General features: G+C 48.0%; 1 protein-coding gene across 1 annotated transcript in view; it reads right to left on the bottom strand.

The window, feature by feature from the left end:
* The window catches only part of Ttc39c (tetratricopeptide repeat domain 39C), a 95,650-nt gene that overhangs the window by 17,733 nt on the left and 51,017 nt on the right, over window positions 1–26,900 (bottom strand). The window contains exons 5-7 of the mRNA XM_052741556.1: window positions 24,323–24,677; window positions 21,311–21,479; window positions 2,735–2,828 (exon numbers count right to left, since the gene is read on the bottom strand). Of these exons, the coding sequence (XP_052597516.1) occupies window positions 2,735–2,828; window positions 21,311–21,479; window positions 24,323–24,677 (618 nt within the window). The remainder of the gene's footprint in view (window positions 1–2,734; window positions 2,829–21,310; window positions 21,480–24,322; window positions 24,678–26,900) is intronic.

Raw genomic sequence — 26,900 nt, 5'->3', positions numbered from 1 at the left:
AGAGTTACCCTCTCACACAGACACACTGGATCCTCAGAGTTACCCTCTCACACACAGACACGCTGGATCCTCAGAGTTACCCTCTCACACACACAGACACACTGGATCCTCAGAGTTACCCTCTCACACACACACACACACTGGATCCTCAGAGTTACCCTCTCACACAGACAGACACACTGGATCCTCAGAGTTACCCTCTCACACACACACACACACACACTGGATCCTCATAGTTACCCTCTCACACACACATACACACTGGATCCTCAGAGTTACCCTCTCACACACACAGACACACTGGATCCTCAGAGTTACCCTCTCTCACACACAGACACACTGGATCCTCAGAGTTACCCTCTCATACACAGACACACTGGATCCTCAGAGTTACCCTCTCACACACACACACACACTGGATCCTCAGAGTTACCCTCTCACACACACACACACTGGATCCTCAGAGTTACCCTCTCACACACAGACACACTGGATCCTCAGAGTTACCCTCTCACACACACACACACACTGGATCCTCAGAGTTACCCTCTCACACACAGACACGCTGGATCCTCAGAGTTACCCTCTCACACAGACAGACACACTGGATCCTCAGAGTTACCCTCTTACACACACAGACACACTGGATTCTCAGAGTTACCCTCTCACACAGACACACTGGATCCTCAGAGTTACCCTCTCACACACACAGACACACTGGATCCTCAGAGTTACCCTCTCACACACACACACACTGGATCCTCAGAGCTACCCTCTCACACACACAGACACACTGGATCCTCAGAGTTACCCTCTCACACACACAGACACACTGGATCCTCAGAGTTACCCTCTCACACACACAGACACACTGGATCCTCAGAGTTACCCTCTCTCACACACACACACACTGGATCCTCAGAGTTACCCTCTCACACACACACACACACACTGGATCCTCAGAGTTACCCTCTCACACACACACACACACTGGATCCTCAGAGTTACCCTCTCACACAGACACACTGGATCCTCAGAGTTACCCTCTCACACACACACACACACTGGATTCTCAGAGTTACCCTCTCACACAGACAGACACACTGGATCCTCAGAGTTACCCTCTCTCACACACACACACACTGGATCCTCAGAGTTACCCTCTCACACACACACACACACTGGATCCTCAGAGTTACCCTCTCACACACACACACACACTGGATCCTCAGAGTTACCCTCTCACACACAGACACGCTGGATCCTCAGAGTTACCCTCTCACACAGACAGACACACTGGATCCTCAGAGTTACCCTCTCACACACACAGAAACGCTGGATTCTCAGAGTTACCCTCTCACACAGACACACTGGATCCTCAGAGTTACCCTCTCACACACACAGACACACTGGATCCTCAGAGTTACCCTCTCACACACACAGACACACTGGATCCTCAGAGTTACCCTCTCTCACACACAGACACACTGGATCCTCAGAGTTACCCTCTCATACACAGACACACTGGATCCTCAGAGTTACCCTCTCACACACACACACACACTGGATCCTCAGAGTTACCCTCTCACACACACACACACTGGATCCTCAGAGTTACCCTCTCACACAGACACACTGGATCCTCAGAGTTACCCTCTCACACACACAGACACACTGGATCCTCAGAGTTACCCTCTCTCACACACACACTGGATCCTCAGAGCTACCCTCTCACACACACAGACACACTGGATCCTCAGAGTTACCCTCTCACACACACAGACACACTGGATCCTCAGAGTTACACTCTCACACACACAGACACGCTGGATTCTCAGAGTTACCCTCTCACACACAGACACGCTGGATCCTCAGAGTTACCCTCTCACACACAGACATGCTGGATCCTCAGAGTTACCCTCTCACACACACAGACACACTGGATCCTCAGAGTTACCCTCTCACACACACACACACACACACTGGATCCTCAGAGTTACCCTCTCACACAGACAGACACACTGGATCCTCAGAGTTACCCTCTCACACACACACACACACTGGATCCTCAGAGTTACCCTCTCACACACACAGACACGCTGGATCCTCAGAGTTACCCTCTCACACACACAGACACGCTGGATTCTCAGAGTTACCCTCTCACACAGACAGACACACTGGATCCTCAGAGTTACCCTCTCACACACACAGACACGCTGGATTCTCAGAGTTACCCTCTCACACAGACACACTGGATCCTCAGAGTTACCCTCTCACACACACAGACACACTGGATCCTCAGAGTTACCCTCTCTCACACACAGACACACTGGATCCTCAGAGTTACCCTCTCACACACACAGACACACTGGATCCTCAGAGTTACCCTCTCACACACAGACACGCTGGATCCTCAGAGTTACCCTCTCACACACACAGACACACTGGATCCTCAGAGTTACCCTCTCACACACACACACACACTGGATCCTCAGAGTTACCCTCTCACACACACAGACACACTGGATCCTCAGAGCTACCCTCTCACACACAGACACGCTGGATCCTCATAGTTACCGCTCTCACACACACAGACACGTTGGAGTCTCATAGTTACCAATTTCATACAGACAGACACGCTGGATCCTCATGGTTACTGCTCTCACACAGGCAGACACACTGAATTCTAGTTACCGCTCTCATACAGACAGACATGTTGGATTCTCATAGTTACCGATTTCATACAGACAGACATGCTGGATCTCCCTCTGATCTACGGCGAGTTCCAAAGCAGTGTGGAAGGAAGTCAAGGCACTGTTGATTTGACACTAAGGAGAAAAGAAAAGCAGGGTGACTGGCTATGACCTGACATTAGCATCACCATCATAAATCAAAAATCAGCTTCTTCCTGAGTTGTGATTTTACACAGACCAAGTGCAGTACAGAACCGTTTAAAGATTGTTTAAAAAAAAAAAAAAAAAAAAAACCCACATCAATTTGCCTAACAGAAAGGTGAAATTAACCTGAGCACAGAAAACTCTCTTTTAAAACTTTCTTTCACTTATTTTTGGGTGTGCACACACACGACAGAGCCAGCACATACGTGGAGGCCAGAAGACAGGACTGGGAGTCGGTGCTCACCTTCCACCATGAGGATGGTCCTGGGGACTGAACTCAAGTCCTCAGGCTTGGCAGCAAGCTCCTTTACCCTAAAGCCATCCCCTTTTTCTTTTCCTTTTTGTTTTTTGATGCAGCGTGCAGTGAAATAATGCTTTTAATAAAACACTGATTGACCAGTAGCCAGGCAGGACGTATAGGCGGGATAAGAGACAAGAAGAATTCTGGGAAGAACTCTGGAAGGCTGAGTCAGGAGATGCCAGCCCGCCGTCCAGGAAGCAGCATGTAATGGCACACAGGTAAAGCCACAGAAAACGTGGTAACATATAGATTAACAGAAATGGGCTGAGTTTAAGTGTAAGAGCTAGTCAGTAGTTAGCCTGAGCTAATGGCCGAGCAGTTTTAATTAATATAAACCTGTGTATGATTATTTTATAAAAGGCTGCGGGACTGTGGGTGAGAGATTTGTCCCAACCGCCGGCCAGGCAAGACACAGAAAAACTTTCAGCTACAACAGGGCCCCACTCTGTGGCCCACACTGGCTTCAATCCCATGATCCTCTTACCTCAGTGGCACTTCTCAAGCAGCTGAGGGTGCAGGTGCACCACACAGCCTGGTTTAGGAGGTGACTTTTCCAGTGAGGGCTCATCTCCTCCCCCACCCTTCCCCCCACACCATTCTCTCTCCACGTGTGTATGTAGATTTTGTTGTATTATAATTATTTGCAGATCTAGTTCTTTGTTAACAGATATATTCACCAGGCACAAGGACCATATTCTGTCCTCTGGATACCCAGTCCTGGTCCAGAAGGAACCCCCACCAGCGTGGAGGGATGCACAACGCCACTCCTATGAAGCCTTGTGCTATCCAGCCTCTGCTCCACCCCACAGTGGGCGGTTTGCTTCTAAACTGAAAGCTGGTGCCCACTTGCTTCTGGTCACTTGGTCTCCTCCCCCAACACCGCAGAAACACTCTGAGGTTCCAGATTCCATTTGCAGGGTCATCTACCCACTGAGGTCAGAACCCGACAGCCCCAGATGTCAGCTTTAGTGGTGTCTGGTGACACCTGTCGCTCTCCCCTCCCCCAGTCTGCTGTTCCACTTTCTGGGGTCCCAGTGGCCTGTGGTCAACTGCGGTCTGAAAACAGAACACAGTGCAGGAAGATGCTCTGGGAGAGCAAGAGACCGCGTTCCTGGAACGTTTACTCCAGGGTACGGCTGTGCTGTTCTGTTTTCAATGTCGTGCTCTGCCGCATCTACACAGTACACTGTGGCCGCAGGAAGCATGCAAAGGAAAAGCTTGTATCTAGCATCGCTTCTCTCTGGGGTTTCAGTCCTCACTGGGGGTCTTGGAAAACATGTTCCAATGGAAGGAACCACTATCCATCTGATTTTTCTTTCCATTAAAATTTTTTCCTCAAGAAATTTTTTTTCATTTTCCATTAAACATTTTTCCTCAAGAACTCTCAAAAAGCATCAGCAGAATCAGAAAAGGTCCAGGCTCCTTAAATAAGCATTGAGATGTGTACAAGCATCTAACACTAAAGGCTCCATACACAGTGAGACCACACAGCCTGGGGGTGGTGGCCTTGCACCCAGGGAGACCACGTGCCCGCACTGTGGGTGGTGGCCCTGCACCCAGGAAGACCACATGCCTCCACTGTGGGTGGTGGCCCTGCACCCAGGGAGACCACATGCCTGCACTGTGGATGGTGGCCCTGCACCCAGTGAGACCACGTGCCCGTACTGTGGGTGGTGGCCCTGCACCCAGGGAGACCACATGCCTCCACTGTGGGTGGTGGCCCTGCACACTCCTTCCTTGCTGTGGCTGGACTGAGGGGTTCTCTTGCCCTGCACTGGCAGGGCTGTGACTTCTTCCCCAGCCTCCTCCTCCTCTGTGTGCTCTGTTGCTGCTCACATGCTTCCTTAGGAGGCCAGCCAGGCAGGGGCAGCAGGAAGACTCCTGCAGGAAGAGGATCTGCAGAAGGCCTCAGGGTCACTGAGGCCAGGATGAGGCAGAGAGGATGAGGCAGAGAGGATGAGGCAGAGGTGATCTTCAGGGCAGCCTGTGACTCAGGAACTTTGCGGGCTGAATTCACCAAAGCTGTGGCCTGACAGATAACTGCCCTGGTGAGACACGCCACTCTGTTGTCTAAAGACTCAAACTTCAACCTTCAAACCCTCAACAAAGAGACTTTTCACCTGCTCTCTCCTCCTGCACCCAAATGGCACACCTGGCATTGGACAGGGCCTCACATGGGGGAAATCAGGCGCTTACACTAACACAGACCAGACACAGACATCAAACTGTGAAAAAATCAACCGGTCATGAAGATGTGTGCAAGTGAGTGTGCCGGGGAGTGTGCCGGGAGTGCAGGCCCCGAGACACTCTTTATGACTGTCTCCAGCTGTCCCTCAGGATCTCTCCTCAGCTCTTTCCAGGCATCCTCTCCTCACGCCCTATGCAAACTTCTTTGCACAGAGCCACAGCATCGGGGTCAGCTCTGCTTCGTGCTTCCCTGGTCGCCAAGTTAAGGGCACTCGGCATTCACACACAGGTCACTGATTTCTGAGTGGCCACCGTGACTGAGGGGTCTCCAGCTGTGTGCTCACCCACAACAGTACAGTGCAAAGTTCACCAGCCTTCAGGGGACAGAAAGGCACCCACCAGCAACTGTGGCTGGCTCTAGGTAACAGTCAAAATAAGACTCTGATGTCTAGAAAGGAAGATGGAGGCCAGAAATAACATTGGCGCCACACAGTAGCTCTTGGCAGTTCCCAAACCTCTCTACTTTCAAAGAAGGTGAAGAAACTTGGTCAGGGAACCAGTATTCAAATTCTGACCTGATTACCTCCAGAGTAAGCGTTCTGGAGGGACTGTGCACGCAGATTAGATTAAATGAAGGATCCTGAGATCAGGGAGATTGTCATTTGCACCCTTAGGAGGGGAGGTGCAGAAATTGGAAGGGTGTGACCACAAACCCAGGAACGCTGGCAACCTCGGGATATAGAAGAGTCAAGGAACAGAATGTTCCTGGAGCCTCAGAGAGGGAGACCCTGCACATGCCTACTTTTGTTTAGCCTGGTGTGGGAGGACACACAATGTGGAAGATGCTTCCAATGAACAGTTTGTAAATCAATGTAGCACTGCACAGACAGTGGTTCTCCAGGTCCCTGGGCAGCCAAGGAGGCGGAAAAAGGGATCCGTGTGTTAAGCTGGACAGTTCCCTGGAGTAGACAACGTCCTTTAAAAGAACTGTGTAACACAGGAAGAATCAATCCTTCAGACAACACTGGCTACTGGTCTTCACGACTCTGTTTCGAATGCCTACCCAGATCACCCAGTGCACAAGACGCAGTTAAAAGAAAGATGACTGCAGTCACGTCGAGCTGGATCTCCACGCTCAGGGAAAGGGGTCTGAGACATCTGGACTGCAGATGTAGGGACAAATTTCTAGTAATCTGCAGCCACGAGGTCTGCACCAGTCTGTTACACAGACTTGAGAAACAAAGGCCGTTCGTTTCTGTAAGAGTTACAAGTGTGAAGAATGTGTCCCCTCTTTCTCGTATGAGAAAGAACTTGAAAATACTAACGGGGTGGGGGATGCTTAAAGACATGATCCCAAGAGCCAGCATTACTGCCATCAACTCTAACTACTGATGGCTCCTTGAGGAATCTGCTTAAATAACAGAAAGATATCACCCTTTGTGCCAAAATAATTTAAAACAAGAAAATAATCTCTGGTGGGTTTTATGATGAATTAAATACCTACCACAGCACAGAGATGAGATTCACAGCTAAATTTTAAAATAAATCGTAGCATATCATTGGGCCTGGAGAATACATAGAAACAGGCTGGTGCGGCAACCTCAGTGCTCTTCATGAAAGAGTTCCTTATTTTCATCTTCCTATACAGTGTTTGGCCTAAATGTGTCTGTGCACCACATGTGGGTTGTCGGATCCTCTGAATCCAGTTATATATGGTTGTGAGCCACCACGTGGGTGCTGAGGACCAAACCCAGGTCCTCTCCAAGAGCAGTACGTGTAGGGTAAAGAGGAAAGAAGCCTGACCTTGACCTGATCTGAGACCTGGGTCAAGGAAAAACACCCTGCCCCTGAAGCTTTCCCCAGAATCAGGCTACAAAACCCCACCAATCCCAAGCCACCCTGGAAAGCTCTGCCCCTGAAGAAACTCTATATAAGCTCTGTGCCCTGTTCGGTTTGCTGCTGCTTCTCACCCTAGAGGCAGCCACCCCCCTGGATTCTTCCTTCCCAGTGAATGTCTTGGGTTAGGTTTGTTGCGCAGTGTGACACTTTCGTTGGAGCAGAACTCTATCACTTTGCCGGAGAAACTTTCGCGTTATGCTCTGGGGGACCTGACCAGAGCTGTGACAACTTCACTGGGGAACTCTGCCCCACTGGGGCCAGATTGTTACCCCTGCACTGGGGGAACCTTCCCGGAGCAGGGCTGTAACACTTCCCGCTGGAGCAGAGCCGCTGAGCTCACTGTGACTTTATGGTATTCCTACCAGGATACTTTTCCATCTGAGTTCCATTACAGTAACTACTCTTAACTACTAAACTGTCTCTCCAGCCGGACACTGGCTTTTGTCTGGCAAATTATACATTAACAAATTATGTCAAAAAAAAAAAAAAGAAAACATTTGCTGAGGGTATAGCCCATGGAAGTGTACGCTTGCCATGCACGAAAACCTGGCTTCTACCCACAGCTATGGTGGTGCATATCTGTAATGCACCGGAAGGCAGAAGCAAGAGAATCCTAAATTCAAGGTCATCCTCAGTTATACAGGGAGTTCCAGGCCAGCCTGGACTACATATGATCACATCTTATAAAAACAAAACCAATAACAACAAAGCTCGTGAGACATGTATTGGAAACCTTCACGAGCAAATACAAAACAAGCAAGCAAGCAACAAGCAAACAACATGGGCTGCTGAACCTGTTCTCCAAGACAGTCACAAACAAAATGAGTGCAAGGCCTCGCCAAACCAAGTGGAGTACAGCCATTACCAAACAGAAATCAGAGTAACCGGCTGGCAGCCACTGCGCTGTGACTCTGGACAGAGCATGCTTTTCCGGATATTCAAGCCTCTGCCTTCTTCCTAGTGCTGTGTTCCCAGGTATTTCCTTAGCTAGTCTGCAAACGCTCCAGACTTAAACAGCTTGATCTTGTCTCTGTCACTGTTATGCTCTCAGGTGGGGCTTCATAGCTCAGTCGTGAAATGCTAGGCAAGGGATCTACCATCGAGCTATTTCTTTGATCTCAAGTTCTCTTCCCGTGGTTCTCCCTCGGCTCTTCCATGGAGACATTCAGGTGTTAGGACAATGTCTGTGTTAGTCTGTCCACTGGCTAGAAGCATCAGCTGAAATGTGAAGAACCAGCAAAGCCCAGGGCTCAGTCCTCATCCTGACTTTGATGCGCGGACAGAGATGGGTTGTTGCAGGGTTCTATCTATGCCGTTTTTACCAAAAGGGGAAATATATTTTCAATTTTTAATTTGTTAATACTTTCTTTGGCTTTGAAAAAAATCCAGACTGGGCAGCCTGGCATGAAAAAAAAAAAAAAACTGGCTAATTCAGGAAACACTAGGGAGAGATCTCCTGAGGCTGAGTGATGAGTAGCTTTTTTCAATAAGCCCTAATAGTTTATAATACAGCATTTAAAAATTCAGCTGGGTGTGGTCGTGAATACCTTGAATCGCAGCTCTTGGGAGGCACAGACAGGTGGACCTCTGTGAGTTCAAGGCCAGCTTGTCCTCCACAGTGAGTTACAGGCCAGCCACCATGCCTGGCTCTGACTGTAGTTTGTAAGTATATGTATGTATGTAGCTGTGTCTGTGTATGGTATGTGCATGTGTGCAGGCCTGGGCAGACACCAGAGGAAGGCAGCAGACTGCCAGCGCTGGAACTAGAGGCCGCTGTGAGAACCAAGTCCTCTGAGCAGTGCCGCCTCTTAGCTGACTCCGACAAGAATCTAGGTTTTAAACTTTAAGTGTTTCATATGGGTCACAGAGACAGGTGTGCTAAGAATAAACTATAAGGAAAGAAAGGTAAGGGGAGAGGTCATTAGGAACTACTGTAGCCACGAGGAGACAGAGAGCAGTCAAGTTCCTCCGAAATTCTACATAAGGAAGTCACTACCCCGTGCAAACAGTGTTAGGACAGGGAAGAGACTCGGCAGATATAGAGGGACGTGGCGCCCGCAGCTAGTTCCGCAGAGCAGGACACCCGTGCTGTTACTCCTGATTACACAGGCTTCTATGCTCCAGGGACGTTCCGGAGTCACCAAGTGCTTGTGAGGTCTCTAGACATTCTGACATAAGGACTCCTGAAGCCCATTTAAAAGCGATGGTTCATGAGACATGGGTCTCCAGCCAATAATTACAGACAACACTGCCGTCTGGCAGCATGTGAATGCACAGTAGTTATTTCTGCAAGAATTCGCAGCTGCTGCTTATGTTCTTTCGCATCCTGCCACGTTCTCGAATGAAGCTGAGCTGTTGAGAAGAACAGGGACGTTACCACACATTCAGAGGTGACCGACAGGTATGACATCCACCTGTGGGTAACATTTCTTCACAGCTGGTGCCATGTTCTCCAGCATCATAAAAGTCACCATGATGCCTCACCCTGTGCCCAGACAGATGGCAAACACTCTCAGTGCGTCAGTGAGACAACAGGAAAGCTTTGCTGAGGCCATGTGCCCTTAGGAGGCTGAGCCACTGAAATCAGTAACTTTGCTGACCTCGATCTCCAACCACCCCCAAATCCTAGGCCCTATTCTGCCCCCCCCCGGCCCCCATGATCACTGCCCATCCACTTGTCTCTGTCCTTTGATTTTCTGTCATGATTGACCCTGCCACATATTCCTACTGCTTCTTGTAGACAGGGGCTTTTCCTATTTTTTGTGACATCCCTCAGCAGGCCTATGATGTCAAAGGCACTAGGTACTGGAACACAGCTGGATAATGGCTACAGCAGTCAGTTCTTCGTTCTCTACAGTGAGTATAAACCCCTTGGAAAAGAAGTCATTTGGTGATATTTTGTTTGTGATCTAACAAATAAAGCTTGCCTGAAGATCAGAGTGTAGAGCTAAGTCACTAGTTAACCACTAGGCCAGGCAGTGGTGGCCCACACCTTTGATCCCAGCACTCGGGAGGTGGAGACAGGAAGTGATATGACTGAGCAGAGAAAGGAATATAAGGCGGGAGGAGACAGGAGCTCAGTCTTTTCGGGGGGGGGGGAGTTGGTGAGGTGAGAGGTGGCTGTGGCTTGTTCCTTTGTTTCTCTGCTCTTTCAGCATTTATCTAGATATCTGGCTCTGTGTTTTTATTAAGACCAATAGAATTTGGGCTACAAAGCCATCAAATCCTCCACTAATAAACGCGGACCTGGAGTGGGCATCTTTTACTGGATTCCCTTGCTCTCTCGACAGTGAAGCATGTGATGTGGGAACCATGTGACAGGAACTGCTTCTTCCTGGGACTCACAACTCAGTTGAAGTGGGAGAGGGACACGGGTGAGTCCAGATGACACACCAAGTACTCAGTGCTCTTGCTCGCCCGTGTGACACTCCTGAAGCCTGGCAGTAACAGGAGCTGCCTTCTTTATAGAGGCAAGCACATGGGAATGCAAGTGGAGACCAGGAGCCAGCAAGAGCTCAGCAAGGAAGAGCACTCGCCTGGCAGGCTTGGGGAGGCAGGTTTGATCCCATATCATGGTGGAAGGAGAGAACCAGGTCTACAAAGGTGTCCCTGACCTCCACCTGCACGCTATGCACACACACACACACACACACACACACACACACACACACACACACGCGCGCGCTCTCTCTCTCTCTCTCTCTCTCTCTCTCTCTCTCTCTCTCTCTCTCTCTCTCTCTAACAACAGCAACACCAGCAATAATACTTTTTAAAAATCTAGGCAAGGCCCAAAAGTGGAAGAGTATTAGGTGCTGAACCCAGAACTTGTGCATTCTAGGCAGACACCATCCCACTGAGCCACACCACCCCCGGCCCACAAGTCCTTGTGGAGATAATCCCAGTCAACATTTTCTTCACTGCACCAGGATGCTTTTGACAGGACGGAGAAAAAGAATTTGTATGGGGAGAAAGCAGAACACTGAAATGTGTTCATGATAAAGAGACACCAAAGAATTAAAAACAATTAGCAGGAGAATGTCAAGCATTTCCTCAGGAAACAAAGAAATAGTGAATATATTAGTTTATGAACTCAGTCATAGCGCTCGGAAGACTAAGAAACGTAGGTAGAAAAGACCGAACATGAACAGAGACCTGCATGAAAGAAACAGACTGAAGCCATAATCAGGAACGCAGCCTCAAAAAGGTCCCTAGAGTGAATGGCGCTCTGCAGGGATGTCATGCCGTGTCTGGAGAAGGACCTTTGGCATATTCACAGACACCATCACAACTCCATTGTCTCATCCTCAAAGGAAACAAGTCTTGATTATCAGGAACTCCTCCATCTCCTCGACAGCCTTCCTCCACATCCAAGCAAGTGACTGTCTACTGTCTCCACACATTTGCCTGTTCTGGAGACTTCATACAAAATGAGCCAGAAGGCTGCGTGGGGCGCATGTCAAGCCTTTTTCTAGCCTGTATCACCAGCACATGGTGGCGTGTACTGACTCACACTTCATTCTTTTTTATTGCTGAGTTATAGCCCTCTATATGGATGCACCACATACTGTCTATTCTTTCATCTGCTGACCCACACTGGTCTTGTCTTTACTTTTTTACTATTATGAATAATAAATAATATGGAATTTATGTTTTCATTTCTCTTGAGTAGATTCCAAGGAGAACTGCTGAGTCATAGTAAATGATGCTTAGCACTTTGAGGACATGCTACAGTGTGTCCACTTCACACTCACAGCAGCTGTGAACAAGGGTTCTAGTCTCTCTAGTCACAGGAACATTCCTTTCTAGTTGCTACACATAGCCAGCTGGGTGTGAAGTACTACCTCCCACTGGATTTGATTGGCAGTTGAAATGACGTTCAACACCCAGTATCTTTTCATAGGCTTCTCAGCCCTTTACACAGTGACATTTACTATGGGCTATCAGTAGGCCAATAAGGAGGCTTTGCTGAAGGCCATGTGGCCTTAAGAGGCTGGGCCCCTGAAATTGGCCAACACTGGCAACCTCTCGGGTATATTCCAAGGAGAATTGTTGAGTCATGTAGCAAGCTGATGCTAACTTCAAACTGGGTAATTTATCTTTTTTTACTGCACTCTAGTACTGTTCCTATGGTGATATTTTATTTGTACTGAAATGTGATTTTATTTGTATGTTAATAAATAAAGTTGCCTGAGGGTCAGAGGTAATAGCAAGCCATAGCAGAAGCCGGGCGGTGGTGGCGCACACCTTTAATCCCGATCACATGACAGACAGATCTCTGTGTGGTCAAGGATACAGCCAGCATGGAGAAACACGCCTTTAATCTCAATACCAACCATAGAAGACCTGGAGGTCTGTATAGACGGGCAGTGACGAGGAGAACATGTGGTTGGGTATACAACCAATGAGAAGGCAGAACAGAAAGTCAATAAAAAGACAGATACACAGGAAGTAGGTCTCTTGCTGAGGGGAAGGACAGCAGCAGCAGGAAGGGTAAGAAGGCGGTTTTAAGTCTCAGCTCTCAGCTACTGCTCTGACCTCTTGGCTTTTAACTCTGCATTTGGCTCTGTGTTTCTTATTTAACAAGACTGTTCATCTACATGTTCTGGGACACTAGTCCTTCATTAAATCCACGATTTACAAAGTCCATTCCAAGCTGAGGAGGCCGCCACTTCCCTTTCTCAGTCGCATCTGTAACACGAGCGTTTCACCCATTTTTGTCTCTTGTCTCTGTATTTTCCGTGTCATGTATAAACCACTCGCTAAGAGCCCTGTGATTTCAGATTCTACATTTACAGTGCTGCCCTGCTGTGAGTGAGACTCTTCCTCATTGTGTTCAGTCAGTTGTTCCAGCACCATTTGCTGAAGACATTTGTTTGGACCATTGACTGGTCTCGATGCCCTTGTCGAAGGTGGAGTGACCGATGGGGGGCTTCTTCTTCACTGACCCTTATGTTCATCCTTACGTCCGTGCACACCATCTTGAGTACTCTGAGTAGGCTTTCCAGCTTTGCTCCTCTTTTTCCAGATTGTTCTGGCTATTCTGGTCCCTTAAGATTAGGTTGCTTGCCCATCTCTGCAAGGGCATTGCTGGTTTGTGCACTGGAGGGGTGGAGCCCACTGGAGGGGTGCAGCCCACTGGAGGGGTGGAGCCCACTGGAGGGGTGGAGCCCAGGGCCTTGCACACATGCCAGGCAAGTACCCCACCACTGAGCGACATCTCCAGTACCCAAGCTGCAGTTCTGACATTGACTGCACTGTGGGAGCCCACAGAGGTTGCCCAGTGAGATCTGAGCTCGCTTTACCCAGCAGGGCTGCACAGGGGATGGACTGATCACAGGCGTGGTTACCAGGTGTTTGGAAGGGTCTGCACGTGGCTGTGCTGGGGGAGGTCTTTTGCTCCACCTCTTGGCATTTCTATGAACAGCCCTTTAGAAGAGACAGAAGGGGCTGGTGGGTTTTGATCCAGGTCTTCCCGAGGCTATCCTGTGTTTCTATCTGTCTCTCTCCCCTCTATATTTCTATCTAAATATTTCTCACTTCTCCCTACTCAAGAGTACTCTGGGAAAAAGTGGAGGTGGGTCCCCCCCACACTGCACTGGGATTTTGCTAGGGTTTTGGTGGCAATTAAAAGAGCATTGCCATCCTGATGACACCTGGTCTTCTATCTACTACATGCCCTGTGACGTCTCTTCTGCAATCTTTTATGTACTGTCTTTAAACTGCTTCACCCTGCATAGCTGGGGCATAAGAGAAGCAGAAAAATAACCACAGGGTCGGGGGGGACTTGGGGACTTGGTTGAGCCAATGAAGTGCTTTTCACATAACTAGAAGGGCCTGAGTTCAATCCCCAGAACCTGTGAAAGTCGGGTATGGCTGCCCAAACCTAGACTCCAAGTTCCTGGGAAGTGGAGACAAGAGGATCCTGGCAGCTCACTGACCAGCCAGCCTCATTCAACCTTTGAGCTCCACGCTCAGTGAGAGACCCTGCTTCAAAACACAGGGTGGGAATTGAGGAAAACAGCCAACATCAACCTCTGGCCTCCATACACATGTGTATACATGTGTACACACATTCCCTGGTACCACGCGCGCGCGCGCGCGCACGCGCATGCACACACACACACACACACACACACACACACAGAGAGAGAGAGAGAGAGAGAGAGAGAGAGAGAGAGAGAGAGAGAGAGAGCAGGGATAGGGTATTGCTGCCATAGAATAACCGTCTATTGTCTGTCTCTATACATTTGCCTGTCCTGGAGATTCCATACAAATCAAATCACAAAACTGCATGGGGTTTCAACTTACATGTGACTCAGCACTGACACTGTTAGGCAGCAAGATGGCTTCAGCAACACTGCTATCAAGGGCGTCTAACGAGAGTGTGCATCTGACCACCACCCGAGGACTCCAGTGGGGACTCCACACAGCAAGCTCATCCTCTCAGGCAAACTTAGGAGCCCAGAGATGGGAACCAACCCTGCAGCTTGTCCAGCCTGGGTGAAGAGGGCAGCAAAGCACGTTTCCTTTATGAACAACGTGGGTGTCTTAGGGTTTCTATTGCTGCCATGAAACACCATGACCAAAAATCAAGTTGGGGAGGAAAGGGCTTATTAGGCTTATACTTCAGCATTGCTGTTCATCACTGAAGGAAGTCAGGACAGGAACTCAGACAGGGCAGGAACCTGGAGGCGGGAGCTGATGCAGAGGCCATGGAGGGGCGCTGCTTACTGGCTTGCTTCCCCTGGCTTGCTCAGCCTGCTTTCTTATAGAACCCAGGACCACCAACCCAGGGACGCCACCACCCACAATGAGATGGCCCTCCCTCACACCCACACCCCCTTACAGCTGGATCTCATGGGGGCATTTCCTCAATGGAGGCTCCTTCCTCTGATTACTCGATTGTGTCAAGTTGACACACAAAACCAGTCAGTACAGTGGATTACTATTACCTTCTCATGTCAGTGAAATCACTTTCACTATATCATACAATACGGCCTCATCTCACTGGGATTCAAGGATGGACGTGCCTTCCATCTCCCCACACCAGATGAAATCAATAACCGTGTCTGCACTTCGGAAAATAAATGCAATGAGGTTTTTTTTTTGGGGGGGGGGGTACTCAAGGTAATTAAGAGAAGTATGTGTGGGTTATGGGCTGTGGGCTGGAGGAAAAGAAGACACAATTAATCAAACTTGAGGGAATTAGCTCTCTTCCTGCACTGCCTCTGAGCCTATAAATAAATTACATTATGATGATAAGGCATGCTGTTCACATGCAAAACACAGGTTGCCCTTCAACAAAGGGTTCTGATAATGGGTGTACATACCTTTGGAGTGTGGTCCCTCTGCCCTGGCCCCTGCTCCCACAACCTCTGCAGGCCTCCTCTTCTTTCTACCTGAGGGATGACTCACCACAGGGGTCAGCACCCACTTTCCAGTCCCTGCCACCGTCGTGAGGTCTAACAGCAGCAGCACAGCTGTTGTCCCTGGGAGGCACCGGTGTACAATGTAACTTACAGGAGTACAGAGCGGAAGTATCGCAGCCCGCTTCAAAGGTCCCTCAATCCCTAGTCTCCCTCCTGTTGCTGTGAGAAAGCACTCTGACCAAAGCGGCTTGGGGAGGACAGGGTTAGCTGGCTTACACTTCCAGACCACAGTCCATCATTGAGGGAAGTCAGGACGGACACTCAAGCAGGAACAGGAAGCACAACCATGGCTCACTCACAGGCCATGCCTAGCCTTACCATACAGCCCAGGACCACCTCCGCGGGGGCTGGCACCACTCACGGTGGGCGGGGCCTTCCCACATCAATCAACAATCAAGGCGCCCCCCCCACACACACACAGAGATGGACACAGGCCAATCTGATCTGATAATGGAGGCTTTCCTTCCAGCAAGCTGACACTGCAGCTAAACAGGACATGCCCCTAGTGGACGACACCTGCAATAACAGGTCAATAAAAGGGGCGGAAACAGCGGATCATACCAGGTCGTCAGTGTATGAGGAAATCCTTCCACCTCACCCTCGAGGAAGGACTGGGACACCAGGTGCCATGAAGTAAAGGTCAGCAATCAAAGGCGTCCCTGAAGACAGCACAAAGGGAGGGATGTCCCTCACTGTGCCTTGCTCAGCGGGAAGGAGATCTAGCAGGGAATTCAAAAGGCAGCAGGACAGGCAGGCCACTGCCTCTTACAAGACACCAACCAAGAGGCTGATCTCAACACTGCCCTGACAACTGCACAGTGAAGGTTCCAGAAACAGGGCCACAAATGTGCATTTAGCTCATCATTTCAAATATTCATTCATTCATTCATTCATTCATTCATTCATTCATTCATTCATTCGTGTGTGTGCACATGTAGTGCAGCTGTCTGTGAAGGCCAGATAAGGACACAGAATCTCCTGGAGCTGGCGTTACCAAGGGTTGTGAGCTCCCTGATGTGGGTGTGAGAACTGGACTCTGCTCCTCACAAAAGCAGCCAGCACTCTTACCGACCGGCCGACCGGCCGACTGAGCCATCTCTCTAGCTATCAGACCATTTCAAATGGCAGCAGGCACCATCTCCACTGAAACATGGACTGCTTGACTCGATTCCTGACAGCCAGAAGCTGCCTGAACATCTGAGGCTCACTGACAGCTGGGGCTCAGACAATCCAAAGAGACCAACACTCTGTTTATATGTAGGTCTCTGTGTAAGTGCATAGGACATATATGTATATGACACACACATGACAGACAGGAAAGATAAAGTCCATGGGGCTGGGAGATGACTCAGCACTGGCGGCTCTTCCAGAGGACCTGGATTCCTAGCTCCCACGTGGCTGCTCATAACCATCTGTAACTCCAGTTCCAGGGCTTCTGAGGCCCTCTTCTGGCCTCCTGGGGCACTGTATGCATGTGGTGCTCACACATACCCAAAACACGCATACACATAAAATAAAAATGAATACATCTAAAAAAAGAGACAAAGCACATTTAAACTTCTTCCATATGGCTGTTTGGTCCTAGAAGTAAGCACCACGGGTGTTGGAGGGCTATAGTGAAGGGGCCCCTTAGGCATAGACTGTGGGGGTTCTCCTGTGCCCTCATCTTGGGTCTCCTGGTCACAAGCACAGAGCTTCACTTAAATGCATTTGCATTTTGTCTCATTAGCATTTATTTAATTCAGTTCCTTACTATCACATCTTTGAAGTAAAAACATAACTCTAAAGAAATGAAACTCTTTAGCAGCACATCAAAATCCCAACACAAACTGTATCCACAGGTTCTACAGTGTGGGTCCCCTACTGCAGATTCAAACTCAAATTCACAAATTTTAAATTGTACCTGTACACGCTTGTTTCTTTAAACAATACAGGAAAACAATCATTTAGTTAGCATTTGCACTGCACTGTACCACATGGTATAATGTAGACACTAGAAATTAAAGTGTTTGGAGAATGTGTCAACACATGCAAACCCTCTGTCATTTTATAGAAAGGACTGGAGCACTCACTGACTTTGCCTTTGCAGGGGACCCTGGAATGGGCCTCCCAGGGACACAGAAGGATCCTGAGAAGGCAGTCACCTTGTATCTCCTTCAGACACAGGTTTGCAAGAAAGGAGGAAGCTGGTGACCAGCAGCTTCCCTTCTCAACATGCAAAGACTCCTCTTAATGGTTTAACTGATTTGCGCAGCAGGCCAACCCTGGACTAGCCCAGGACTTCTACTACAACACTAAACACAGCCGCCCCCTCCCCAGGAGACAGTCACAAGTGTGAGCAAGAGTTCAGGGGATGCTTTCAAAATAAGAGTCCATGAAATGTTTGTGTGACAGCTACTCTTTATAGGATATCTTCATGAACTTACAGATAGCTACTTTAGTCCACATGACTAGCTGGGCATTTTCTTAGAGATAAATACTAAAAAGCACCTATATTACCAAGTTGTCATATCACATAACTATGAAAGCACTCACAAAGTATGAAAGCATACACTGAACCAAATACATACATATATATATGGGTAACATACAGATTTGATTGTTAATACCAAACAAGAGGGAAAATGTACAAGTCTGTACTGCTCGAAGGGAAAAAAGACTAGAGAACTATAGAAAACAGCTTATTAAAACATAGACTGTCCCTAACACTTTAATAACCCAGGGGCTGAGCACACGTGCTGCTCTTGGAGGACAGGAGCTCAAGCCCGCCCACGGCGCAGCGGCACAGCACCACCCGAACTGCCGCTCCAGGGAGATCTCACGCCTCCAGCTTCCACAGGCACTCGCACTCACGCACAAAATTAAAAATATTAAATTGAATCTAAAAAATAATCAAGGCAAATTCTCATTGTATCTCAATGGTCTTAATACTACCACGGGTCTAACTAACTGAAGGAAACTAACGGTAAATTTAAAGCTGTATCTGGGTGGGAGTTGACTCAGGAGATAAAGCAGTGGCTTCTACAGCTAAGGGACAGAGCCCGGACATCCAGGGCACACTTAAGAGCCAATGGGCATGCTGGCGTGTTGGCCTGCCTGTAATCTCAGCTCACTGTTTCACATTTGGGCATATCTGCATAAATGTACAAAGGGTCCATATTGGAGGACAGGACCCACATGTAGCTACAAAGCTTACTTCTGTTTCACATGCACCATAACTATGTTCAGTGACTAATGGTACCAATAATTAAGAAGTTCACAATTTTTTCATTCATGTACTTTCAATCTTATTTTTTCCTGCACAAACCGAAGGGAACAGAAGAACAGTAGTAACCAGACATCTCTCCCTACAAGCAGGTTCAAGTCCCCAAGTTTGAAAGAAAAGAACACTAGCAAACAGTATTGAATGCACAAGAGATGATCATTGTCTTAGTTACTTTTAGATTTCAGTGACAAAACACCAAGACCACGCCAACCTACAAGAGACAGCACTTAACTGAGCTTACGGATTCAGAGTGTTGGCGTCCACGGTGGCAGAGCACAGGCAGGAACAGCTGGGAGCTCACAGCTTGAGACAAGCGGGAGGCAGAGAGCTGAGTGGGAATGGCACAAGTCTTCTGAAATCTCAAAGCCTGACGCCTGTGACACACCTCCTCCAACAAGGCCACACCTCCTATCTTTCCCAAACAGTTCTATTAACTGGGACCAAATATTAAAACATATGAGCCCATGGGGCCATCCGCATTCAAACACCCACAAGTCAGAGCTGCATTTTAAGAGCAAGAGAAAGGAGAATGCTAACCCTGAGCTCACAAGCTTGAGCACAAACAAAAAGTTTCAAGATACTGAGATGAAAACTAACTTGGCTACCTGCTTAAGTGTGTGGGTGTCTCTACTGTGCTTCAAAATAGACTGTCAGTGTGATCTCAGATCTGGGCAGGATGGTGCCTGCCCGGGATCCCACCATCTTAAGTGTGTGGGCATCTCTACTGTGCTTCAAAATAGACTGTCAGTGTGATCTCAGATCTGGGCAGGACAGCGCCTGCCTGGGATCCCACCACCTAGGGAGCCAAGGCGAGATTATTGTGAACCAACGACGTGCCTGGGCTATGTAGCAAGTTCCAGGCCAACCTGGGCTATAGAGCAATCTCTAAAGCATGTTTTATCTACACCAGGGCTTGGAGAATTAAACTCACAGAGTGAGCTGAGGCTGCAGGTCAGTGGAAGCACACTTGCTTAGCATGTGCAAGGCCCTGGATTCAATTCCCAGAGTTGCTGGACAAGATTACTCACAGCAGCAAAGTCAAATAGGAAGTCAAAGCCTGGGGCCTGGGAGGCAGCTCAGCAGGCAGAGGCACCTGCCAGTCGGTCTCCGGACCTGACATTGAGCTCTAGAATCCACATAAAAGTGGGAGGAGAGAACTGATTCCAAATGTCCTCTGACCTCCTCACGTATGTCACAGCACATGTCCTCCATCACGCACGTGTGCATGTGAACGCGAGTATGCACACACAGATAGTGAGATAAAATTACAAAGCTGCGAATATCCTCAATACAGGGAGAGCCAGAGTCAGAGGCTGTTTCACAGTGTCCAGGGATCAGAGCCATTGCATGAGCCAGTGCAGAAGAACGATGATTGCACACTGTTTCTGAATGACACTGCACACCACCAAACCCAGCCTTAAACGACAGAAGCGAAAGGAAAAAGCCAAACCCATCTCGTGCCCAGAAAGCAACAATCAGCAGAAAATCCTCCACCGTCCACCTGGGGTTGCCTGGGGCTGACTTCTGACAGATGGAGGGACTCCTAGCTAGAGGGCAAAGAGTGTCAAAGCTTCCCGTTGGTGTATTGGCAACTACTGGTAAGAAAATGGGGGGTTCTGCAGTGAGAGCAGCCACCTTCATTCCGATGTCTGCAGCCTCTCCATTTCCCCCAAACCCTCACGCTCCTGAACAGGACAAAAGATACAGAGAAGTGGGCCCTGCGCAGCCAGGGTGTGGTCTGGGTCTGGAGAGAGAGCCTGAGCTCATGTGTGGGAAATCTCAGGAATGATCAGAAGCCCTCGTGGGTCCCTGTCTCCCTTTTCTGTTGCCTGACAGTGACAATTCTGTGTCTACGCTCAGGCTGACTCTGAGGGTGGGACTGGACCACATGAGAAGAGCACTTGGCACGTACATACAGAAACCGAGCGGATGAACATGTGGGAAGAGCAACGTTCATCTCAAAGCTGATGATTTCATTGCATAAACCAACCAACAGGTAAGATCATTACTAACTCAGAGGAGGAAAGGGTTATATTTTGTGTCCTTTACCTAAGTGACTTCACAGTACCCTTGTACCTTAAGCTTAAGAATGCCACTCACTCTCATTACTGAAGTCTCTTGTCCCAGCTCTGCCCCTGTCCCCTGAACCGAAGGTAACTGACTGATATCCCGGGCTCCTGAGACGGTCCTCCTCAGGCCTGACGTAACAAAAGGTACCAGGAGACAATGGTCCTGGGCCCGAGGCATCCTGGCACACCCACAGCAGCCCCTGAGCAGAAATCAGAGACATGCCATCAGAAGTTTACTTAAGAAGCTGGGGAAGGTGCCATACCTCTAATCGCTGGATCCGCCCCTTGAAAAACATGAAGAGAGAAGAGTTCGGGTAAGCAGCTTCCTTTTTGAGAAGAATTTCCTTGGCTTCATCCAGGCCTGCTTGGTTATCACTGCCATCCAAGGCAAAGAATGGGCGAACCACAGTGTGGTACCACAGCAAAGCTAATCTGCAGGCAGACAGGGAGAGAGAGAGAGACCACGAGCCAGGGTTCACTGAGATGCTCTCTGTTTTCAAAATAAAAATCAGCATGTGCTCTTCCAAAACCGGCTTTCCTCAATAAAATCTTGCTATGCGTGCAATAGTCCAAAAAGTACAATCAGAGTGCTTCCCCGTCTCTATTTCTGTCAGTGTCTGGAAAACTGCTCCTTTAGCATCAGATGTCAGTCAATAGTCCCCTATGCATGTGACAAGAGGGGAAAACACAGAAGCATGTGGCTGTCCTGAAGCTTCCAGCTGTGTCGTTACTAACAGAAACATCTGGATTCTACACCTCACTCATCCTGTGCACACATTGGAGACAGTCACCATCAGTTTCTTGTCTCTTTGTAATAAAAGCCTTTACATTGTGTAGAAGTAAAAAATGTGTGTTCGTAAGTCAGGGTGCAGACCAGCTGTGGTGGCTCACTCCTTTAATCCCAGCACTTGGGAGGCAGAGACAGGCAGATCTCTGTTTGTTCCAGACCAGCCTGTTTTATATAGGAGGGCTACACAGTGAGATCCTACACCTATCTTAAAAATACACACATATGTATATGGTGTAAGCCACAGACTCTAGACTTAAATGTAGAATCTACAGTTGCAAATTATATATAAGCATTAAGTAACTGAGAGAAACAGATTAAAGGCCCCTTTCCCAGCCTTAGAAGATGTTAAACAATGTAAAAACATAAATTATTTAAAATTCTCCAAGTTCAAGTTAGTGAAATTAAACTAGGCACATAGAGAGTAAAATCACTGAGATCTGCTTTGATGAACACATACAAGCACTTAACCAGCACATCAAATGTTTCCATGTGAACCTTACATCTAGTGCACTGGTAAATCTAAGCCCCTATGGAAAACATACTAATTGCCAAATTAATTCCAATCCCTTTTTCAGAAATAAACACAAAACAATACTAAGCCATAAGCAAGAAATGTCCACAAGTTACAAGCCCGTTAACACTATTTAGTAAAGGGCCACTGTTTGTTCAATTTAGTGACCGTGACGGGGTAAAGCTTTTTTCCATGATTTTCATGTCACCTTTAACCCTTCAAGGCTAACACGTGTAAAACTGCATCTCACTGAGGTCATGTATGACATCATAGAGTAAGGAGAAATTTCTGCCATGATGGTGTCACATCAGAGAAACAGACCCAGGATCTGTCAGGCAGCGCAGACTGAGGAGAGTGTTTGTTTTCCAGACAGAAATTTTAAAGATTTGTTTCTTCTTATGTGTATGGGTGTGTTTCGTCTGCGTGCACGGTAAGAGCACTACACATGTGTAGTGCCCACAGAGGCCAGGAGAGGACATCAGACCCCCTGGTCCTGGAGCCACAGAGGGTTGTGAGCTGCCATGTGGGTGCTGGGAACCAAACCCAAATCCTCTGTAAGAGCAACAAGTGCTCTTAACTGCTGGGCCATCATCTCTCCAGCCCCCAGAATGAAATTTTAAAACCATATCCCTTTTATGCATTTTAAGCATTTTAATTTTAATATGGCTCAATTTAATGGGTTATTGGGGGATAAATAAACTATATATGCTACACCAACTAACTAGAGTCATCAAGGAAGGTTACCCAACATTTGTATTCTTTGCAAGGACAAAAATTTCAGAGTCACACAAAATTTGATCTTATAAATTCAAATAAAACCAGAAGTGTGCATCTGAAAGACTGTAGTAAAGATACAAAACTCCTTAAAAAATCATTGGAGGCTGGATGATAGGTCAACTCATAACTTGGGCTGGCCTGTTGTGGAATATTAGTTTAAGGTGTGTTAGATTCGTTTATGCTGTGGAATATTTGTTTAATGATGCAAAGATGTGTTGCATTCTTTCATGTTGCATTTGTTTAACTCTGTGAAGCTGTGTTACTGTGCCTGTCTAAAATACCTGATGGTCTAATAAAGAGCTGAATGGCCAATAGCAAGGCAGAGAGAATAAATAGGAGGAGAAGAAGACGGGGAGGAGTGAGAAAAGGAGGAGAGGAGGATGCCGGGGGCCAGCCACCCAGCCACCCAGTCAGCCAGTTACATAACCAGCCACGGAGTCAGAAGGAAAGAAAGAAATACAGAATAGAGATAGGGAAAAGCCCAGAGGCAAAAGGTAGACTGGACAATTAGTTAAGAAAAGCTGGCTAGAAACAAGTCAAGCTAAGGCCGGGCATTCATGAGTAGAAATAAGTCTCCATGTATTTATTTGGGAGATGGGTGGCGGGCCCCCAAAGAGTAAAAAACAACTAACTACACTGGCCGGGGAAACAGCTCGACTGGGAGAGTGCTTACCTCCCAAGAATGAGGACCTAGGCTCCATCCCCAGAACCCACATGAAAAGATGGGCCTGGGAGTACATGCTTGTAATTTCAGTGCTGGGGAGGTGCAGGCAAGTGGATCCCTGGGCTAGTCAGCCTAAACGACTTGGTCAGCTCTGACCAATGACAGAGGCCGTCTCAAAGGAGCCTGTCTCAGAGGGAGACACCCATGTTGCTCTTTCGTCTCCACATACTGTGCATGTGTGCCCCCACATATACAAACACACACACATATGTGTGTGCATAAACATGCACATGCACACACATGAAAATAAGGAAATAACACATAGAGGATTCAGGGGACTTAACAAGCAGTGTCCCAGCTCTCCGACTAACAGGATCATGTCACCACAGCACAGAACACACTCCTTGACATTTCATGACAGGCACAGCATCCTTATCCACCAACCAGCATTTTTCCTGGTTTCAATCCTCACTGCGGTTTACTTACTTTCAATACTATATTATCTACCAAAGCATTGCAATATAGCTACTCACGTAGCTAAAGGGGCCTTCATGTCCTTACTTTCGCTTGCATACGTCAGTGAAGAAAGGCCCTGTAGGCGGTCTCCAGGAAACCCCAGCAGGTTGATGATTTTGAGCAGGTTTGGGGGCACCATGGATATGCAAAGATGAAAAAGGCCATATCCAAAGCTAACAGCACCTTTCAGTCTGTTTAGGGACTCCTCAGTCACCCCTTCAGCCACCATGTGATTATCATTTGCTGCATCAGAAGATAAGGGTTCTTCCGTTAGCTTCTTCTGATACAGTTCCTGAAGGGCGTTGATGTCCACATAGCACTTATTGTAAATCTTCCAGGCTTTCCTAAGGATCCACCCACCTTTTATGTAGGCTGTGAAGAGAAGGGGAGAGGGGGATTTAAAACCCAGCAATAGTGTTTGCATTCGTATAATGATACAGGGCAGTTAGAACCTGCAAAGAGAAAAGAGAAGCAAACAGCTGAAAACACATTTATTAGCTGTCACGGTACTGCACCTGCCTCATGGGGCTTACCCATTTCCTATTTACAGTCAGTGTTCTCTCAGCACAGGCTACAACCACATGAAGAACAGTGTGGGCTGGTCCATTACTGCTGCTATCCAACCCTTCCCATAGAGGGAGGGAGGGGACGGAGGGAGGGGAGGGAGGAGAAGGGAGGGCGGGGAGGGAAGGGAGGGGGAAGGGGGAGGAAGAAGTGAAGGAAAGGAAGGATGGAAGAAAAGGGGGAACAGGCTGAAGGAAGGGAGAGGGAGAAAGAGAAGGAGGAGGGAAGCAGGCAGAAGTCCATCTAAACCCCATTTTCCCCCAGTTTCTGTGGAACCCCCACTGCTTCCTGGAGCCACTGTGATGTTTCTGGGCAGACCTTTCTCACACCCTTGTCTGTCTCTCCCCTGTATTTTCACTCCTCAAAGAAGAGTTCTCAGTCTGATCCGTGGCTAAATTTGTGCCCACCCACTGAGCAAGGTGTTTTGCCAAAAAGTATTAACAAGCAAACAGAATGGTTAATTCACACTTACTAGATCAAAATGCCAATGCAATGTCCAAAAAAGTCACTCATGTTAAATGTAGACATGTGAAGAATTCCCACAATACCTCCATCTGATGCTTACTGTGTATTAAGGGTGTTTTCATTTGCTCTATGGCAAAGGCTGGTGTTCACATACTGTCCCAGACTGGGGACATCGACAGTGAAGAGGGTGGCAAAGACCAAGCTGGTCCTTAGCAGAACCCTCCAGAAAACATCCCACAAACAAGACTTCCAAGGTGGAAGGTGAGACAGTCACTCTCCATGGCCCCTTGGTCCCTCTCCACAGGCCCTCAGCTTCCTGCTGTCCATGTTGCCTCTGAGCACATTTCTACCTTCAGATAGGGGGCAGGTTCATCTGTGGTTGTCTGAGAGCATCTTCATGTTTGGAGGAGAGGCTGCCTGGCGGGAATTTTCAGAACCAAGTTCTCTTGAGACAACAGACAAGCTTACTGGCCTAGCCTGCCCCAGTATCGACAGGACGTTACTGCTCTGCCCTCTGTGAACAAATGGAACCCATGACCTCACACAGGCTAGCAGGGCCTGACAACAGCAGAAATGCATGCGATTTCAGAAATATATGGTATCAAATAAAATCGGATTCATAAACTACACCACTGGAACTAGAAGGGAGCTAGGATATGGTACAATGCTACAAGCCTCAAAAATATATAGCGTAGGATTTCAGCTGATTATGAAAAAGCTAACACCTGGAAGAAGCCAAGGGCCTTCCAGAGCCTTGGTGATATTTGACTTTTGATTATCAGCCCTTTCCTGCTATGAGTTTCTCGTGTGCTATTGTAGCTTCTCCATCATGTATTGGGCACCACTTCCCCTCTACTAAAGGAATATTCAGATATATACATATATATAGCTGACAGCTACGCACAGCCAGAACCCAGTTCAAGTCTCCCTGTAATTATCATTATTGGCAGCATCCGGCCAGGACCATTCCCAGAGGGAGGAAAGTTCCTTATCAGAGACACCTCTGTATCCTCTAGGAACAGACTTAAGCATCCAAGGCCAAACGAAACAACACCTGTCTCCTAGGTCAGGAGGATAGCTTTATTTCTTGTGCAATTTAGGGTGAGACCCTCCTTCCTTACAGCCTTACTAATAGACTCCTAATTTCTTACCTAACTACTTCTAGGAATGTGGATTGAGCACATAAATTCCCTTCTTGATATATTAACTGATCATTAGCTCTCTATTGACTTCCTCCTTTACCACTCCCCTTTTGGGTTGTAAAAGAAAGCCTGGTGGTCACTGCCTGAGGAAAATTCTTACCTGCCTTTAAGACCCTGTAAGAATTCAAGCCTGGTGACCTCGCTCTGTGAGAGGATTGCTATTGCTTGGGTTTATAACTGGATTCCTGAGAGACTTAGGGAGAACTGAGAGAGTCAGAGAACTGAGAGGCAGAAGGAGAGAGAGGAGGATTTTTGAAGAGAGAACTTGAAGACGAGATAGAGAAGAGACAAGAGAACAGAAGAACTAGATGGGTAAGAACTGGAGAGGAACAAACTGAGATGGGAAGAACTAGATTGAAGGGCT

This window comes from Peromyscus californicus, unplaced genomic scaffold (genome assembly GCF_007827085.1).
Source record: "Peromyscus californicus insignis strain IS unplaced genomic scaffold, ASM782708v3 Scaffold_17__1_contigs__length_78620276, whole genome shotgun sequence".
Classification (NCBI taxonomy): domain Eukaryota; kingdom Metazoa; phylum Chordata; class Mammalia; order Rodentia; family Cricetidae; genus Peromyscus; species Peromyscus californicus.
This window is presented reverse-complemented; position numbering and strand designations above follow the sequence as displayed.